This window comes from Malurus melanocephalus, unplaced genomic scaffold, assembly GCF_030028575.1.
Source record: "Malurus melanocephalus ecotype Western Australia unplaced genomic scaffold, MMel_1.1 scaffold_385, whole genome shotgun sequence".
NCBI lineage: Eukaryota > Metazoa > Chordata > Aves > Passeriformes > Maluridae > Malurus > Malurus melanocephalus.
The window spans coordinates 310,877-331,596 of NW_026623617.1; the positions used below are offsets into that span (position 1 = coordinate 310,877).

General features: G+C 41.3%; 2 protein-coding genes across 5 annotated transcripts in view; both read right to left on the reverse strand.

Annotated features, from left to right (window-relative positions):
- Positions 1-10,387, reverse strand: part of TG (thyroglobulin) — a 143,308-nt gene extending 132,921 nt beyond the window's left edge. The window contains exons 1-7 of the mRNA XM_057379076.1: positions 10,324-10,387; positions 8,646-8,754; positions 7,711-7,808; positions 7,058-7,261; positions 6,668-6,827; positions 2,218-2,324; positions 994-1,137 (exon numbers count right to left, since the gene is read on the reverse strand). Of these exons, the coding sequence (XP_057235059.1) occupies positions 994-1,137; positions 2,218-2,324; positions 6,668-6,827; positions 7,058-7,261; positions 7,711-7,808; positions 8,646-8,754; positions 10,324-10,387 (886 nt within the window). The remainder of the gene's footprint in view (positions 1-993; positions 1,138-2,217; positions 2,325-6,667; positions 6,828-7,057; positions 7,262-7,710; positions 7,809-8,645; positions 8,755-10,323) is intronic.
- A 2,509-nt stretch (positions 10,388-12,896) lies between these two features.
- The window catches only part of PHF20L1 (PHD finger protein 20 like 1), a 57,375-nt gene continuing 49,551 nt past the window's right edge, over positions 12,897-20,720 (reverse strand). For 2 of the 4 annotated variants that reach the window (XM_057379071.1, XM_057379069.1), the window contains one exon: positions 12,897-20,527. In XM_057379071.1, coding sequence (XP_057235054.1) covers positions 20,385-20,527 — 143 coding nt within the window. In that variant the 3' untranslated portion in view covers positions 12,897-20,384. The remainder of the gene's footprint in view (positions 20,528-20,720) is intronic. The other 2 variants (XM_057379072.1, XM_057379073.1) reach the window with 1 other exon arrangement.

The window sequence follows — 20,720 nt, forward strand, 5'->3', positions numbered from 1 at the left end:
CCTGTGTCACAGCAACCTGCTCACCCTAATTTGAGTAGTTTCAGGTGACAGTGTGAGAACTGGGTAAGTCACCAGAGCATTGCCCTCGGTGGCTGATGAACGAGGTCACATCTCCATCTTGTGGCTGGTACAGCTTCATCTGTGCTGACAGCTGCTACAGCCAGAGCCAAGCCAAAAACACTGAGCAATGGAGAGGGAAGATGGTTTCCAGACTCCCAAGAAGGATCAGCTTGTCCCAAAGCCAGGAAAACGGCATGACTGTGTGGCCAGAACACTGACATCAGTATCTGCTTGATRTTTCTGGTGATGCAACTCCTCAGCAAGTCAGACACAATGTCAGAGGAGTTTGGGACTTTGGATAGGAGCTTGAACTATCACACAGGAGATCCAAACTCTCCCCAGTAGCCAAGGCAGTTTGCTCTGGGCTCTGGTCTTGGTGGAAGGARGTGCCTGACCTCGTGTCCTGCAGAGTTCATTGCCTGTAGGCAGAGAAACTCTGTCCTCATGTGCCTGCCCTGACCAGGGAAGGAGTGGGCTCAAGGGCACATCCAAAAGTTCAGCCTTGCTGGCCAAGACTCTACAAACTCTTGTGTGGCCTCCTGGGAATGAAGTGTGTTGTGATCAGCTTAAAATCCTTCCTGTTTCTGAGTCTACCAACATAAATTAGAGAGTATTTTCTCAGGTTTTTAATTTCATAAATCAACAAATCCATCTCCATAATCTCAGGGCAAGAGATACGGAGAGTTTATGGGGTTTTAAAGAATGCAATCTGCAATTGCATGGGAAAGCATCGATCAGAGGATGGGTATGATCTGCTGGTAAAGAATGCACAATGCAGGGGATAAAAGCCAGCTGCAATTTTTGCATGGAAACTGTGATATTACCTGTTTTTAGGGCAAGACACTCCTAGAACAACTCTCTCCAACAGCAGCTGTCACATATAASCTCCAGGACTGCCACTTGACTTCCAGGACACCCCAGGGTGTTACTTACAGCGGAATTTGCCAGAGGTGGCCAGCTGCACCCCCAGGAATCGCCTCTGCAGGATGCGATGGACGCTGGACTCCGGGAACGCGCGGGCRGGCTCTGGCTCAGAGAAAACCGTGTCGTAAACTTCATCAAGGAGCAGCTCCAAGCCTGGCAAGGACAGACTTTTAGCATAGGGCCTGCTTTTAAAACAGAAGTCACCCTTACACCAGAGGAGCAAAACTCGGAGACTCTCAGGRAAAGTATATCCAGCTCTCAAAACTAGTTAAAAGTGAAGTTATACCACACAACCCTAATGCACCACACCCTGCACCCAGTGCTGGGTACCTTTATCCCTTCACATCTACAAAAAAAAGGAGGAGACACATCCCATAAGTGGCTGTAGACTGTGGTTTTTCAGGTTCAGCTTGCAGTAAAGAAATCGATGGAATTTTGGAAACTCACGATAGTAAAACCAATTACCAGTCATTGTGGTTGCATACTAAAAACCAAGACATTCAGTAGTTGCTCTGAATGCACAGATTTTTTGAGAACTTCTCTACTTTCTGGGAATTAAATGTTGAAGTTCTCATCTATTATCTGCATCTTCGGCTATTGTGCTTTGTATTTTTTCCCTTTAAAAAATTTAAAATTAAAAAGCACAGTATCTAAGGAAGGTCTGGAAATTCTCAACCTTCTAATTGCTCCTTGCTGAAAAAAAGACCATTCTTTCTTCTGCAGTGATCCATCAAATATTAACATGCCTAAATCTTGAGGTTATGAGAGAAGAGAATGCCTCTGCCCATGGTAGAGAGGTTGGATTAGATGTTCCTTAAAKGTTTCTTCCAAACCAAACAATTCCATCATTCTACCTAAGCAAGAAGAAAAGAGTTCATTTTTCAGGCCCTTTATGATTCTCCTGGATTTGCTAATTGGACATAYTGAATATGACACAGGTTTCTAGTGTGGGCAGAAGTTAAGCATTCAGAAATCCTATTCCACATCCCAAAAAGGACAGGATTAGCTCCCAGGCACCAACTCCACTTGTTACTGACTGAAGTGCTGCTCCAAAGGGTGGGATTTCATTAGCAAGCTCCAGCCCTTCCCACTGGCATTGCACATTGGTCTTACTCCTTGCAAGAATGAAATTGAATTCCAAATTAATCTGGAGACTGATAGTTGTTATCTGTTCCTATTTCCCCMAGAATTCAACACACCCAGATCAAAGGAGAGATGCTGGACAGCACTTACCTGTGTCTGCTAACTCCCTCCCCAGGCTGTCCACGCAGTAGCAGTAYCCAGAAATCTCTGGGAACGTTTCCCTTAAGGAGCTGAACTTTTGGAAAGCCCTTGGGAGCCTGGAAGGAAAAGCAGCCTGCTGTGAGGAGCCCAGGGAGGCCARTTGACAACAACAGAGTATCAGTGGTTTCCTTCCTGGTTTTGTAGGACAAGGATGTCTGCAGAGCACACGGCCAGGACAAAACCCTTTGGTCTCCTTTTGGCAGCCAAAGACACAGATCGGTGTTTCAGCAGGATAACAAGTTTCCTAAATGCCATTTTTTCTAAAGAAACACAGGACAACCTCCCTTCAGKCAGATTTCTGACCCTTGCTAAGGATGTACCCAGCATCTAACACTCATTTTCAATTCTATTCTCACCTTGGACAACCTGTCAAAGAGTGTAAAATAGACGGGCGTTGGCTTAATGTTATTACAACACCCATTCATTAGCTCCTTCCACAAATCTGCACAGGATGGCAGAGTGCCTAAAAAAACAGGTTGCTTTCCCTTCCTTGCATGCCACATACACTTTCTGCACTGAATTAAGTACAAAAGCTGATAAAAACCTCACTAATATCTTTCATTTTCAGGGCATGGCTCAACAGATTAAGGACAAAGARAAAGAGGTTTTAATGTGCTACAAGACTGATTTTGCTCCTGGAGATCAAAGAGATGGTTTCCAGTGCAATATTCTAGAAGTGACACCAGCCAGATTCCAGAAAAGCAATTATTTAAGAAAAAAAAACTTTATAGGGTCCAAGTTGGAAAAAAACATAATAAATGTGGTGTTTAATGATAGACATCCTAGGATTTCTCCAAGCAAAAGATAAGATTTCCTAGTTTCACAGTGCCAAGTTCTAAAATAATCATATTATTTATCTACTAATATCTAATTATCTAATATTTATCTAATTAATTATCTAATCTAATAATATTATTTTATGGACACATCCACTTACCCTGAAATACTATAAAGGCCTGGTGTCCCAAATGCATGTGGCTTATTTGGGAAAACTTAGCAATGGGGAAGCGAAATTTTCTGCTCAAGACCTTCAGAGAGTTACACAAATTAGGTTTTTACCAAGGAAGGACACTCAGCAATAAGAATATTGGTGGATTAGGCACTGATGAGCTGAAAAGCAGTTCACAGCCACCCTGTGAAACTGCGACMAGGCTCAATTCAGTGCCACACTCTGGCAGCCTCAGGGATGCTCCAGCACTGGAGCCTGAGAGCAGCAATGAAATGTTTGTCTGGCTCAGAGCTGGTGCTCAGGTGAGCAGAGCAAGGGGCCTTTGCCACCTCCAAGAATCTGCCTGAATCACAGAACATTCTGGGCTGGAAGGAGCCCTAAAGACCATCCAGGTTCCAACCCCTGCTGTGGGCAGGGGCAGCTTCCCCTATCCCAGGTTGCTCAGGGATCCAACCTGGCCCTGAACACTTCTAAGGATGGGGCACCCACAGCTTCTCTGGGCAACCTGTGCCAGTGCCTCACCACCCTCATAGGAAAGAATTTTTTCCTAAATCAAAATTTAAACCTACTCTCTTTCAGCCAGCCCAAAGCCATTCCCCCTTGTCCTGTCACCACATGCATTTGTTATAAATCCTTCTCCTCCTCCCTTGTAGCCCCCTTTAGACATTGGAAGATGCTGTAAAGTCTCCCAGGAGCCTTCTCTTCTCCAGGATGAGCTCTYTCAGCCCATCTTCACAGGAGAGGTGACTCCTGGGAGCTCCAGCACCTCCTGTCAGGAGAGCTGAGGGTGTTACTGCTTCCACAGGRCATCCAAGCACAGGCTTGGGAACGCACAAAGCAGCAGCAGCTCTGTCAGAGAAAGGACTGGTCACCTCAGGGCTGTCCCAGTGTCACCCAGGGCTCCTGTCTCAGGATTTGTACATCCCTGTGGAATGCTGCCTTGCTCTGGCACCCTGATGCCATGTGTTCAAATTAAAAGCCCTCTGAGTCCCTCCACTTTGGATCATCAAATCCTGCTCCATTATTGACACTGGCATGCTGAGGGCCATCAAAATGTCACATTTGAGGGCAGAGAGGGACATCTGTCAGCATTAAAACAGCACAATTTAAGGTATAAACACACAYAAATACCATATTCTCATGATCTTCAATGTACACATGGATATCAACAGCTCAGGGTATTTCAAGACCTTTCAGCTCCCTGGATTATCATGCACTGTCCACTGCCCAGCCAGGAAAGAGATCTTTCCTCTGCACTGAACTCATCACCTCAGCATCTCAACCTCTATCTGAGTGAAAGAGTATTCAATAAAAAAGCTCTGCATYCTGCCTCTTTCATCCTCAACGTTAAGAGGCCACATTAACAATTATGCTACTTTGGGGCACATGTAGAATAATGCCATTCTGGTTATTTTTGTTCCAAGTTGAGAGTAAAAGTAAATAAATTACAAACAGATACATATCGGGCTCACACAAACAAGAGGGCACAACTTTTCTCACCTTATGTGGAAAGCCCAATTCTTACCACATGTTGTTATTTTTTTAGACTCTTTAACCACAGCCCTGAAGGTGAGAATGCTTGCATTCAAAAATACAGAAAAATAAAGAAATGTGAGGCTGTTGACCTTTTCTTCAAACTATTAGTCTCAGCTCTTGGCTTCCAGAAAACACAACTCACTACTGATTATAAAAAGAAAGAAAAAAAATCTTTCTTGATTTTGGATTTTTTGATAATTCCCATCAATCTGTACAGGGCAGGACCTGGACAMAGCCCATATAAAATAAGTGGCAGCTGCCAAACCCTCAGGGTGAGGCAGGAAATTTGGGCTCATCTTTCTTTTTGGAAATCTTCTGTTTGAGAAAGTCTTAGTGCAAAACTTTTGAGTTTCCCCACTTGTTTGTTTGGAGGAGGTGGTTTAACATACTGTCTTATACTGGAATATTTATGAAGAGCTTAGGGAAACTGCTTGGAGAGTTGGAGAGTTAGTAGGATATGTCAAGATTTCAAAAATCAGTCTGTGGAACCAAAGAAGGTTGCTCCACTGGTTCCACATGAACCTAAAATATGAGTTTAAATCCTYGTACAGCTACAGTGCTCTGCTGTGGAACTCATCCCTTCAACTCCGTATTCTGCCCTCGTTTTGGGGCAGAACAATGGGAGAAATATTCCTCCCAATTCCTTTGGGAAGGAATAATGGCATTTCAGGCAGGAGTAGTATGAAAATAAATATATTATTGACCTGAAATACTCAGATATGATGGCAATAGGCTAAGCCAATGCCATAATTAGAAGGTAGACAGCTGGGAGAGAAATGATCCTGCTGTGATTAATTACATGACATGGACAGAAAATAAATCCAATCTCACAGGTCTTTGCAGGCAAATCTCCCAGTGGGAGGAAAAAATGTCAATTTAAAGGATTGACTCCTCCACTGTAATTGCTTTCTAGAATTTCCACACTCCACAGACMAACAAAAGAGCTGGATTATTTCGCTCTCGCTGAAAAAACCTCTGCTGAAGCTCTGACAAATCTGCACTGTGCATTTGGACCTGTCTTTCAGTTTTACTCAAACTGAAAAAAAAAGAAACCCGTCCAAACAGCAAAACTRACATTTACAATGCAATGTCTGCTGCTACAGAGCCAGGTCACAATGGAAACTGGTGCTGACAGAAGTTCCACGTCAGTGGCACTTCATGAGACACAAAAACGTTTCTCTGGAGAGTCTGAACATCTGTGCCAAAACAAACTCTTCTCCCATCAGTTCTACTTGCCCATCCATTTTCTCTCCATCATAGTATTAATTCCCAGCTCCTCCACAGGACAACAGCTTCCTGCTCCCATAGACAAGGATTTGATCCAGTGCTCTGAAGCCTTCCCCAACCCTCTGCAACAACCTAAAACCCATTGTGCACCAGCACAGCTGTTCATCACCTGCTGGTTCACCTGTGTGAGCAACCCTGGTGCTGCCTAAATAGATAAGAGGTTCCCATTATCACATGGAACTTCATCTTTGCATGTTGCCACTTGTCCATCTTTCATTTCACCTTTTCATTCCATTTTCATGGAATTGTCTTCCCTACCTCATATATACATCCAAATTCCTCTGCTCCTTCTGTATTTGCCTCATTTGCTGTTGTCTGTCTGTTTCAGAAGTAGCCCTGGCTACTTTTCCAAATATGGATCAAAATGTGGTGATATCCAGTGCTGCACGAGGACACACCAATTAGACTGCAGGGATGGAATATATATATATATATATATATACTTTTTTTTTTTTAATTAGCAGATTTCATTCAGAAGAAAAAGATTTTTTCACATATTCCATCCTTTAACACAAAATAATATCATGTGCAGTTAAAGAATAAAGGCAAAATCACAAAAAAGGAGTCAGGCAGTGCCTTGAAGGCTATTCAGGATTACCTTCCTGATCCAGAAGCCTGAGCTCTTACCTGTTGTAGTTATGAACAAGATCAAAAACACTCATGTCTGTTGTGTTGACAAACTTGCACTGGACAGGCAGGAACTCTCCATCTGCTGAGCACTGTGGTGGGCTCTTTTCCCCAAACCCGTGCAGGATGCGGCGGTCTCGGATCTCACAGTTCCCTGGACCTGACGGGAAAAAAAGTAAAGTTTATGGGTGAATTAACTTCCCACAAACAGCTCAATGGCCACCTCATTGTTTGAAAGGGGTTTACCTTCATTACATTGAGCAGGCACRTTGAGGTGCATCATCGTGTTTTGATGAAGAGCAGAGAATTGGACTGAATAAGCTTATGGGTCCCATTGACACCAAACCTTTCAAACCTACAAAACCCCTCATTTTGTTGAATATTACTTACACCGTGCTGGCTTTCCTCTTTGCCTGGTGCCATAAATCTCCATTCCTTCTKGATCTACACACCAGCACTGCCCCAGCTCCACATCACACTGCACCTCGTCAAAAGCCCGTGAATCCAGGCACTGGGGGATGTAGGAGACGCTGCTGCTGTTGATGTATCGGCTCACCARGATCCTCTGCTTTTGCAGCTGGCAAAAGGACAAGCCTGAAGGACCAGAGAGGGGAACTGTCAGAGGAAGGTCCTTGTTGGGCACTGAATCTTTTATTAAGGCAATGTCTTGAGTTTTTCCAGAACCTCGAGTTCTAAATATGCCACCCAGGTGGCATGAGGACATTGATGGACTTGGAGTTATGAAAATTGGGATAGAGAGGGCCAAAGATGGGGTTAAAGCTCTCCAACTCAAAAGCCGTTACATTAAATCAGTCTTTCATTTGCAATTTATCTTACTGGGACCTTCATAAACACAGACATCCAGGTGTCATCAGGTTTCCATTGYAAGCCCTGAAGAAACTCCAGAACTCCCACTAGAAAGACCCAGTAAATCGAAACAGAGTTCAAGTCTGGGTCTAGCCTGTTCTTGATTTCAGTAGTTCAAATGCAGATTTAAATGGTTCTTTGATCAATCTGATCAAAAATAGAAACCTTTGACTTACAAGATGTGGGATACCCATTCTGTTTGCTGCCAGGAACYTCAACACCATTCTCATCCACACACCAACAGGAAAGACCATTTCTACTGCACTGGACTGTCCTGAAGAAGACCAGAAGTGACATTTTATTTTGTGTGTGTAGAGTCCTCAACCAGTACTAGATATAAACAAAACCATAAAGCAAACCAAACAAAGTCAAATACTTTAACATCACAAATAATGGAATCAGTAAGAGCTGCATTTCTGGTGACTCCAATCAGTGGGAGCCCTTGATGCTAGTAATTCTCTGAACTCTTCAGGAACAGCAGATCTGTGACTTGAAGTCGTTGAGGAAGCAAGCAGGTTTGACAGAGCCCTAAATCTCATTATCTGAGATTCATCATACATTTTAAGACAGCTTCTAAGTCAAATCTAGAAAGTCCATGGTTGCCACCGGAGGCAACAACATGATAATAGTAGAAAACTGACAGTCTGTACTAAACATTAGATTTAATTTGTTACCTTCTTGCACCTTCAAGCAACATGCCTCTCCCTAAACCCCTGTTCTCTGTGTGCTTTTGAGGTCCTGCACTGCCTTTAGAAGTAAACCTCACTGTGCCACTTACGAGGGTGGGTAAGATCTCAGTCCCTTGGCACACACATTCACCCATGAGCACATGTAGGAAGACAGCAAACTGCGCTACACTGCAAGCTGCACCAAGTATTTAACATGCAAATAATGCTGCCAAGATTAGCCTGTTAATCTTAGATTAACCTCTTAACCCAGAGATTATTTCCAGCAAGGAATTCATTCAGGAGAGACYGGATCTGCAACATGGCTCAGTGCGGTCTCTTCAAGTCTCCTACACCCCTCAAACTCCAGACCACCAATACTCCAAAAACATTAGCAATGGAAGGTCACATCATATGGYAGCAGATTAATGGCAGAGATGAATTACCTGAACTGGCCATCTTCTGAGCACTGAGGAACATAGGCTTCTCCTGCTGAAAAAGCCTTTTCCCTCTGAAGTTCACATGGACGCAGTGGTTGGGAATCAGTCTGATACTCTGCAAACAGCAAGAAGATAAAACCCTAAGGGTAGTCTCACCACAAAACTCAGTCTTATCAAAACCCTGTTAGTGCCAGTGTTGCAGGGGAACAGTGCCAGGTTCAGGGGCTCCCCTGGCAATTTCCCCATTGCTCCTTGTGTGTGTTTCCATGTGGGACAGCAAAGGGAGGCACTGGACAAACCTAATGCTCTGCCTGCAGGACGACCTCATGGTGGAGATGCCCATTAACCCTTTTCTAGGCCTGTCTTTAGTTTGTCTCAGCTCTGTTCTSTATTTTCTGGTACCTTGGGCTCTCTACTCACTCAGTTGACCCTATGACCACAAAGGAGCCCTTTGCACAATCACATACATCACTATTAAAGTTTCTGAGTAATTATTCTTTATGGAAGCTAAATCACTCACTATTTCACCAAAAGGAGAGATATTTATTCTTAATCTCATGACAGATTTAAAAATAATCAATTTCTAACMGTAACATCAGACTAATTCATATTAGGTGCACTCTCAGTTTTCAGTGCCCCACTCTCAGTGGGGCAAATGATCAACTACTGAAGCCACCTAGCAAATTCTGAAGGCATTCAAAGCTGCATTTGCTGCTGTTTCAGTAGAATGATGAAATTCAGCAAGTGCTTTTTAACAGAGCAGATTAGTTGATCTGATACTTTCCTCATCCTCAAAATCTGATGAATGTCATGCTCTTAATACCACTGATTAGTCTATAAAAATACAACAAACACATAGGTAAAGCAATGTAGTCCAAAGGTTCATTTAAGCCACTGTTTGGTCTGAGTGCAATCACATACAGTAGTGCAAATACATCATAAGTATTCTAAATGCTTTTCAGCCTGAAATAATTTGCAACTCATTGAATTTCTACAGCTGCAGGTGGTTCCTGTCTTTTAATACCTCTCAATCACATCTGTTCATGTGAGTTTTTACTCAGTCCCCTTCAGATCACTTGAAAATTTTCATGAGACTACAATGAAAAATTTCAGGTGATCTCATCTAAAGATAATGTCACGTAGGCAAAGCTCCTTATTTCCCTCTCAAACATCAGCCACTCTGCCACGTGTGGAGATCCCTGTGTACAATGCTAGAGAGGGTCTACCAAGACATCTTAATTAAGTGACTAATTAATTCAGTGATTCAAATTGCTGGTTGTGCAGGACTATCAAACTCAGGCCAAAGAACTGGGGCCAGCACTCAGACTACCCCGTATCTTAAGTCTGAATTAGATGATGGCACACACAAGCAGATATGATTGAGGACCTTCACACTCTGCAGCAGCACTTTTTCTTACTCAGGCTTCTTCTCTAGCCATTGAGAAAAATTTTTATCCTGCCCAAAATCCAGGTGTACAAGCTCAGGTAAGCCTGACCACCTRAAGATCCTTGTGGTTTGGTATTTAGCCTGGAGCCCAGACTCGGTTTGCACAGCACACAAAAACATGTTAAGTTTGCAGCATGCAAGATTCAAGATCATTATATATTTAATCAGGGYAACACACAGAGCACAAAGATCAGTCACCCTTGGACACAGGCAGAGGAGAAGGAGAAATGTACTCACCAAATATATTGGCTGCTGCTATGCTAATAAAGCAACAGAGGGTGCAAAATGGGATGGAGCCCATCTCGCGACAGGAGAGCCCCATCCCCTTCTGTCTGTGGGGCAACTCAGTGCACCCCACAGAGCCTTCACTGCCCTTTTATAGTGCCCCTCACAGGGAGGGGTTCAYTTCTGTGCTGGTGGCTGGGCACAGATTTGGGTGAGTGACGCACATGMTGCTTCTGAGCAAACTGCAAGAGGCCCCTTCAGCTGGAACTGCCCTCCTGGCTCTCCTCAGCCAGTTCTTATCCCTGCTCCAGGGAGCACGACTGAGCCCGCTCATTGGAGGGGAGAACAAGTGGCAGCAGGGACAGCAGGTGGTGGGGGCTCTGTTAAATCAACAAGCAAATTAACCAAATTGAGCAAATTGGCATGACCCAGGGCAGAGCTCTGGCTCTTACCTGCCCCAAGGTGCAGCCAGGCTTTGTGCTCCCAGTGGAAGTGCACTTTTTTTGCATTCCTAAAGAGCTGAGCCTGCTGAGGGACAGACCAGAGTTGGACCTCTGGGTACTGCAGCATTCAGAGTAAATACAACTCATCATGTGGTTGTTTATTAAATGAAAAACAGGATGGATGCTGCTCCGCTGGCTAAAGTGAATTGAGAGTCAGAGTCAATTACATTCCATCTTTTGCTTTTACTCCCACTTGCTCCATGCACTTTAACACAGCCAAATATCCAACAGAAGCAGCTTCACTTCTTGAGCTTCATCCTCCAGTAAGATMAGTATGACCATGAAGGTTGCTAAGTCAAGCTTTTTGGTACCAATTGCACGCAAAATCCCCAGCCTAAAACATAYGAGAAATATTATTTCTTTGCTTCCAGAGTTTCACTTATTAATTGTCCACCTCTTATGAGTCAGGATGTACTTGCACCAGGAATTATGAGAACTCACTTGTACAAAAGTGGTTGGATAAATAAGCCCAAAATAACTACTTAAATAATAACAGCACATGTTTGAAGCTGAATTTAAGTTGATTCCAAGAAAAAGTGAGAGCACCACTCTTCTTTGTGATGCATGGGTACTAGGTAGCTTAGAAACAACTCTGCTGACACTCTCTTACAGATCAAGATTGTGCTAGCAGTGACCCAAGCATCCTTCTGTGCTGGCTGTAGACCACTGCCACGCCATGGAGTCTAATGGATATGGTAAATATGATCTCCAAAAGCAGCACAAGCTTGCTTCAGCATGACTAGTYTTTTAAAACTGAGTGGGACTGTCTTTGGAATTTACTTTTCAAGCAATCTATTCTGGATTTGAGCTAAGTCAACTGTCTTCAGACAGAACAAGCTGGGAAAAGATGAAGAACACATTCAGTGTAGATGACAGACCAAAAAAAGGCAACCTTTAGAAGCATAAAGCTGACAAATCTTTATGCTGGCACAACCCTGACCGAGCAGGCACAGAAAGAAATGAATTTCCGGATTAGCASAGCATTTGTAGGGAATCTCCAAGCAGAGCAAAAGAATCCAACTAAATAACCGGTGTTAACACTAGCATAGCTAAATCAGGAAGGTTTGACAGTAACATGTGTTTCTGATCCAAGGGTGCTTCAAGAGTCTCAGGTTTGTGTGTGACCCCTGCACAGAGGGGCAGACACGGGGGATCCATAAGAAAGAGCCCAGGCCCTGCACGGTCAGTGCTTACAGGTCCTGTGATGTCTGCAAGCCAATGAAACAACCCAGGGGCACTGGGGGGCTGACTGTGATACTGATTTAGTCCAGTTTTCTAAAGTTATTAGAAAAGTGTCATTCAGGTTGCACAGCAAATGGGGAGAGGAGCTCATTAAGGTTTCTACTCACTTTCCTTCTTTATTCTTCGCTATAAAAGGCTGATAATGGAGTAAGGCAGACAGGAAAGCAGGAAGTAACAAATGGGCTATTATTATCAGAAGGAAGCACAAACTCACAATATCTGCATAGAGTTGATGCCCAAGATGAGKTTTATTTCCTTTAAAAACACTCAGAAAACAACCTCTGAACTACTCAAGTTGGGAAGAACAGCCAAGTCTTAAAAGTCTCTTAAAAAACTGAGAAAGAGAATTTTGGCAATTGGCATCACCTAAACCACTTGTAGATGTGCGTCAAACCGAGGTGGGCATCTTGGTACATGCATGTTCAAGGGGATGCAAGAGCCCGTGGATTAAAAAGGAAAAAAGTTGTTTACGAATGYGTGGAATTCACATACATCAGAGAAAAAGAGGCACTTGTCCATCTCTGGCTGGTCAAATACAAAGTAAGAAAAGCCTTGCATAACCTTCAGTGAAGGGACAATGGAACTGACCTCTATTTTTAGCACCTAAGAAAAGATGGAGGAATATTTTAAATTTTCACTAGCTCACTAGTGAAGGGCAGAAAGAAGTAAGTGGAAAAGGTCCCTGTGGCCAATACAGCCTTAAAACTATCATCTCTTCAAAATCATTGTTCTAGTTCTGGAWATGAGGGTTTTGTTTGTTGTATCATCTGGCAAAAGCTACTCAATCTATACTACTAACTCTAGCTGTTGGGGGAAAGATAAAGGTCAGTGAGATGAGACACTGAARTCACAAACCTCAAGGGAGAAGCAGACATTTATTCATTGTTCCAGTTTTGCATACACTTTCTTAGCAGAAGAGACAGTATGTGCAACTGCAATTTTACAYATAGAAAGGCCCAGGGATAAATGATTCCTGTATATAAATACACAGACATCTGTACCCACAGAAAAGCCACTCTTACCCAAATAAAATTTGAGCCTGAGAAGTCAATCTTAGCTTAAAAAAGGAATTTGAGGGAGCCTCCTGAACGAGGCAGCAAATTGGAAGCAAAAATTTTAAGAACTGAAAGCATAGTGAAATTATGCTCACATCAATCAGTTCATTTATTTTAAAATAATAAATTGTTTTYCTGTGTTAAATAAAGCACCAATATTGGACAATTCTCTCACGCATTTTGAGAAAGCTACATARAAACAGACTAACACCATTTATTACACTTACAGAGAGAGAACCAAGGTTTACATTTAGCACATTTCTTTCCAAGACCTTGTGAAGCACTTATCTCTATCATCTCTGATTAAGCCCTCATGTGACACAAAATTAAAGGAAAACAAGATGACAGCCCCACATAATACACTTCTCAATGTATTCACTTCATACATGACATGTTCTTCAAACTGAAAGAACGATGGGGAATTTCAGTAATTTCCATGCTAAACTTGGCTAGATCAGAGAAGTGGGCAAAGGACTTGTCAAATTTTAAATTATAATTTACCATTTGGAAAAGTGYCTTTGGTGATAGAAGAACCTAAAGAAGCCTATGTATGAATATTTGAATTTGTATTTGTCCCAGCAGGAATCAGCCATTTCTAGGACAAGTAAAACAGCTTTTTTTCTTACTTATTCATTGAAGATAACACAGTTATCTCTAYCCAATAGTACCACAGTGATTCCAGTTAGAAAAATAGGCATTTTATTCTCACAACACCCAGGATGCAGATTGGTTTGAAACCCCAAGGAGGAGCCAGRTCTGCAACCCCATGACACAGTATTTGCATCTTGAATTGATTCAATATTTGACAAAAACAAATATTGAATTTTTGSTGAGGCAGTGAGAAAAGTCACCACCAGTCACATAAGAAAGCAACAGGGTGCCAAACTCTTGTTTGTTGGTGGGACAAAACTGCTTTGGGTCTTTTCAATAATGCAATACTTAACCCTCTCTGRACTAAAGGCAATGGTGTAGAGCCAAGTGGAATCAGAAAGGAAGCTCAAGGACAAACGCAACTCCTGCACATAACAAAGCTGTGAATTCAGTAAGCCACCAATGAAAAAAGATTGATGAAACTTGAGGAGCCCTATTTCTACTGCACACAAGACACTGGGCTGGCCAAATGGTTGGCCTGACTCACAAAACTTCTACTTAAGTCTTCTAATTAAAAAAAGTGTTTCAGTGTGTTGCTCCAAGATCTGAATTTGACCTTGTATCTTAAATTTGAGAGCTTGCTTTGAGACTGTCCCTTCAACATTGATTAAAATGTTTCCAAATTAAAATTTTGAAGTTTGCTACATTTATGATAATAGCTACTTTTTCTGTGACCAATTTTTCTGTGTCAATAGCTTATTGAGATTCTGCCAATTTTCATTCATCTGCTGCTTATCATTTGTGCCCTTGTCCACAGGATGTCCAAGAGATGAACTTCATTAGCATTGCTGGCTTATTTGTTTTCYACCACAGTAACGTCCTGAACAACTTGTGGATGATACAAACCTCAAAAGGGAAATTAAAATTACTTTGTAATTAATGATATTGTACAGAGGCACACGTCTGCCCACAAGAAGAGATGCCATCACTGTGAACATGTTGCTGAAAAACACAGACTTTTAAGAATGAAGTGCATTGCAAAACTCAAACCCTGAAATTATTAAGACACCAAAACACTTGAGGAAAAGAAAAATCTTCTAATTACTTTACCATATACAATAAGCAATCCAGTATTRTAAATAATTTACTGTGTAATTTGCCTACAGTCTAAAGTACAACTAAAGATTCCCTCAAGCTCTGCAATGTAGAAAAATGAGCATCAATGACTCCACATAACCTATGGACTACAGGCTAAACATGCAACTGAAGATTCCCTAACATTTTAAAACAYAGTCAAACACTCACTAGCTCACAGAAGAAAAGTCCATGGAATGGGAGCCCAGGCACATAACAATCTCAACAGACCTTTATTGTGAGTATTAGAATGCAGTCAACATTATTGCTATTRTAAAAAACAAATCACAGAAGAAAGTATTTTGCTTCTCTCATAGAAGATTTAATCATAGTGCAGTGCTGCCTCTCTCAGAGTGTTTAGTGACAATACACTGACGCACRTGGCTACAGCTGAACAGAGGAGGCTTGGCCAGTTTTCAGGAAAGGAAGACTGCTGTTTGAAACAAACAGCAATTGAACCAGCTTTAGTTATCCAGCCCACAGAGTAATGGAAGGGAACTTCTTCCTCAAYAATTTTTCATGCTAGTTCATTTTCTCCATGTGGTCTCCAATTTTTCATTTGGGTTGTTCAGGCTGGTGCAGAATGGCTGCCAAATGCCCACTCTGCACTCGGTGCAGTGTATTTTCACCATCGTTACATGCTCTGTATTTGCTTTCCATATACAWACAGATATACACATAGTGTATAATATTTATTGCTAAAGACAGACCCCCACACCCAGTGCCCAGGACATAACAAAGTATAATAGAAACCATTACTGAAGCATGTCAAACAGCCTCTGCAAAATGCCCACCTAAAGCCATATGCAATCAGTAAAACAGAAGAAAATTGCGAGCTGATAAAATGCAAGAATAGCAACAGGCATTTCAAGTGATTAAGCCTCTGACTTTAACAAGCACTCCAAAATTAAGGTGCATATACTGAAACATTTTTAAGCAGTAGAATGAAAACTTATAGTTCCAGTGTTCTAAACCATCCTGCTTGCAAATGATGGCATCATTGCACACCCCCACTTTACACACCAGCACCTCCACAGAGCTTCTAACAGGGCAAGGCAGTTGGGACAGCCTGGCTGCTCTTTTGGCTGTGAAGCCCCTTCCTCCAGAGTCCTTCCCACCCTCYGCATGCTGATCTTTACATTAAGCTCCAGTTCAGTTCAGGATCTGTTTTGTGCCTTTCAAAGTTCCAGTGAAGAAGAATGGCTATTGTTTCCCTTCAAATACAAAGGAAAAATAGTGTGGTTTACAAACATTRCAACACATTTATAATTATACTGTAATGTTTTGATGACTCCTTTACATCCCAACCCTCAGTCTGGTAAGAAGTGCTGGAGCCCAACAGCGCCAGAGGGGTTTTGCTGTAATAATTAATTCAAGTCTAGTTAAGTTAGAAGCCAGATGGGAGTAGAGGGAGATCACCACTTGCACAAGACAGAAGAGGCTTACTTAAAGAAGGCAGCAGAAACACCTGGAGATTTTGATCCTGATACACACACTGCAACTGTGCACAGGTCCCAGGACATTCTGGAGGCTGTGGACAGAAAAGCCAGAGACCTTTCCCSATGACTGTTTCCCACAGCAGCCAGGAAGAACTGGGCATGAGAACAGAGGATTGAAACCCTCCAGGCAGCACAGAAGCCAGAGTGCAGAAAGCTGAAGAACAAAAGGAGAAACAGATGCAAGCTGCAGAACAGAGAAGCACATGTAGAAGCTCAGAGACAAAATCAAGAGAGACAGGTGGCTGTCAGCCATACAAGATGACTGCACCCATGGAAGAACAGTTTCAATTTTTTGCCACCCAGCAAATACAGGAAATCTATCAGAAAATTGCAACCCATATTCTTTTTCTATCGGAAAGAAAATGACAGGCTTCTACCACTGTAAACCACTCCACAGCTCAACAAAGATCTATGCATCTAAGGCCAGAATATCCAAAATAYGGGCACTATTCAACCTACAGCTACCCAAAAAAAGGGTTAACAGGAAGCATCTTCCAACCCATTCCCTGTGATATGACCTGAAGTATGTCCATTTTGTAACTAGAATGTGGCAGCCCTATCACATCATACCRCATCACAGCAACAACACTACATTTCATTTACGACTGCAGTACTGCTGTCCTGCTGCCATCAGTGCAACTGAAAYACAGAATTCCTGATATAGATGCCTTCAGTACAGTTACAAGTAGGAGCAGGCTTTGAAACTAAAACACCCTGATACCTCCATTAAAGAAAAAAAACAACAAAACTAACTAATCCTCAGACAAAAARCTGGGCATTCAAAAGCTCCAAAAGTTTGCAATTTAGTTCTGTGAAATCACAAGAGGCTTCTGTACAATGGCATTTCCCTTTTGCCTATCATTTAGAACTCCTATTCAGTGAAAAAAGGCTGCAAATTTAAACATTTTGCCTTTCTGTGCACATATATCAAACAGCCCTCACATTGCCCTATACTGTTCTTTTCCTCAGAGAGGGTCTGCCCCCTCCATCAAACAATGCAAACACAATTCACACTCCAATAAATGATGTTGCAAATAGACTGCATGTACATCCCTGGCTTATTTAGAGAGAAAGCAGGAAGACAGATGGAAAATTATGCCTACAGGAATAAGACTCTCTTGATAAGGCCAGCTAGGAAGAAATACTGGTAAGAGCCAGATCACWCTGGGGTTGACTGGCACACGAGCGAAGCGATCAACTGTAGGTTACATTCTGTGCAAAACACTTAGCATTTTTATGGCACTTGACTTGTGTCTAAAAGAAAAACCTCAACAGCATCCCAAAYCTTTGAATACTTGAGAAACTGGGGCCAGAAACTAATGTCCACATGTTACAGACCAGCACCACGACTTGAGAAAGCAAACTCAGACAAATTTGTGAAACATTCCAACAGTACATGATGTATCATACATAACCCATATGGACACAGAGATTGGAGCTCATGGTCCATATGGACACAGAGATTGTATTTCTTAGAAGATATGAATGCCTGCAGGAAGTTTTATAATACATGACTACACAATGAACATAAAGAAAAATACTGAACAGATTGTTTTTGTAAGCACAGTCCATCCTGAACAAGACAGGATCTGGAGGGGTAAAATTACATATTCATGTAAATTAAGAGGCCATTACATATACAAACAGAAGACACATTAAAGCTGCAAGGGCAACTTCAACTTTGACCTTAGCATTTCCTTTTCAGGATACCATTCCTCCATATCTGTAGTAAGAATAAAACCTCTGTCCTCTCCCCTGAACTCTCCAAGTTCACCTTCACCTTCAGTAACATTTACAATTATATTACATCACACGCATGCACACACATTGCGTAATATTGCTACAGTGTATGCTGTATAAATTCTGTAAATACACTCCACTTTGTTTCAAAGTAATTCTTCTGGATTTACACTTCTCTTATACAGTACACACAGTACCACATTCAAGGATATGCAGCAAGTGAGTAGTCTATAAAAAAGTCTCACATATCCAAAAGCCAGTAGGTCACTCAACTATTCATGTTTGAAGCAGTTATTTAAGCATCAACTATACAACACAGAGTATTTTATTTTTTAACAGTTGCTATAAAATGCCAACAACTCCTCAGCTCTTATGTTCTTTCTGCATTAYAGAGTTGCCAACCATTCCATGATTCCATGTTACCACGCAGCTGTGATGTCTCCTACAAGCTTGATGTGGGAAGACTTTTTAAATAGCAACCGCTCTGTGACAGGGATTTACATTTTGCTTTGGCCATCAGGAGTGATAACTCATTTCAGACATGACAGACAAAGAGGAAAGGTCAGGATAGKTTTACTTTAGCAATGAACCAGCCATGCTGCTTTCTTTCTCAATAATGGTTTTATCGCAAAAGTTCAATGCACTGGTTGCAAAGTCTTTCCCAGATAATCCATCTTTGGCACATTTTTCAATTGTATGCATCCTTAAAAGGCATTCCAGATTTTTTGATCATCTGTACATAGTATCACTTCTTTTTTTACATTTGTATGTAGATCAGGAAGAAAAGTGGAAAATGTTGAGTATGCAGAATAGTTTTAATAAACAGTTTTACATACAGTACCTTACATATAGAACAGTGTGTTTGCAAATTTAAATAATTTTTGAATGTACAGTGACTTGTACTCTTATCAAAAGGTAAATTCAAGTTTACTGTCTATCGGTTCTAAAATGCATTTATACAGATARCTAGAACTGATAAACAGATGTGAGGCATAAAATGTTCAAGTATCTTAATGTCCTCAGTTAAATAGCCTCCTTTTAACAGTCATATTTTACAAATTTCAAAACCTGTACATACATTATTTTCAATTTTAGAAACTGCTTGTTAAAAGGTAACATGAACCACCAGTTCTTGTAGCCTGTTGTAATAAAACTAGACATGCGTAGATAGAAATGTGGATGGTGTGTATATATGTACATGTGTATTTAGACACATACACATACACACACAGACACGGATGTAGCACTGGACACAGCGGCAACTTAATCAGCACAGGAAAAGTCCTGGGCTAAAAATCCAGCAAGAGCTAACAGAGCAAGTAGGTTGCCTTTGGTTTCATGACATTTTGTCCACTGAAGCTGAAAAATTTTATAAAAACAACTTGGATAAGGTATCTTGTGATTTTTTCCTCTAGTGGTTTAGAATATTCACAGCCACAGTTTAACTGCTCTTGTCATTCCTCATCCCCACTGAGGATGGTAAAGTTTTCAGAGGGCCAACACCAGAACAGAGCTACCCAGGACAAAAATTATACCTTGATTCCTGAATACTGCTATAGAACATAAAAAAATATAAATGAGATACAATTTTGGATGGACTGCTGGCACCAAGTAGGACTTTGGAAAAAACCTTCGCAAAAGTCATAAGCAAACTCTCATCCCAGTGATTTTAATATTATTTGGCACATCTGACCATTATTTGCAACTTCTGTTTTAAAGGAGCCTAGGGGTGCTGTTCTAGGGATTTCTATTTAAAAAAATATTTTAAAAGGGAGACCATGACAAGTAATTTTTTTCAAAAATCAAAGCTAGTATGTTTGTTTTCCTGAACATTCATAAGAGAAAGAAATAATCTAAAAAATTTCTTTGTAGAGAAGATACASCTCTCTCTGTATCTATCTTTGACTAGCAAGATAAGAGGATTGCATTTTTAGTCAGCTGAATTTTGCTAATTTAGAAATGTTTGCCAAGGGTTTCAAAATAGCAGCATTGCTCTTTGCAGAGTTCTTGTTTGTTGAATTTTCTTGTTTTGGGGGATTTATTTGTTTAACATGTTAAAATACTGAGAAAGACATTTCTCAGTATATTATATACCATTTTGAAGTCTGGACATTGAATATTTATATTTTCAGTAAAACAGATTCCTGACTCTAAACTTCCTCTCTTCTTTCTAAAGCATCAGGCTATTAATGCAATCAGCAAAGAACCAGATAAATGCTCAGCTTTTTGCTGTCTTCCTGTCAAGTCTTGTGGCTATTAAGAAAATTCACTGTAAAGAACCTATTTTTACTGTTTTATTCTTCCTTTTGTCATACAGAGCAAAGTGTTGCTATTTGTTGCACTTTTCCCATGTCAATTAAGAGCTGTTTGATACGTCGCTTGAGCTGAGGCAATCTTGCCAGAGGATCTGGTGGTTCCAGTTCTCCAGTGAAATCAAGCCAGCTTTCTAAAACTACAGAAGGAAAAGGAAGAAGTTGATTAGAATAAGTCTTTAAGAAACAGTTTCCACAAGAATTAACTTTTCTGTCTTACTTAGTCTTTCATAAAAAGCAAGAATACACTGAGGCTGTGATTTTCATTCAACGGAAGAAATTTTGTTAACTAATTCCATATTTCTCTTGAACAATCCAATCTTCTGATTTGAT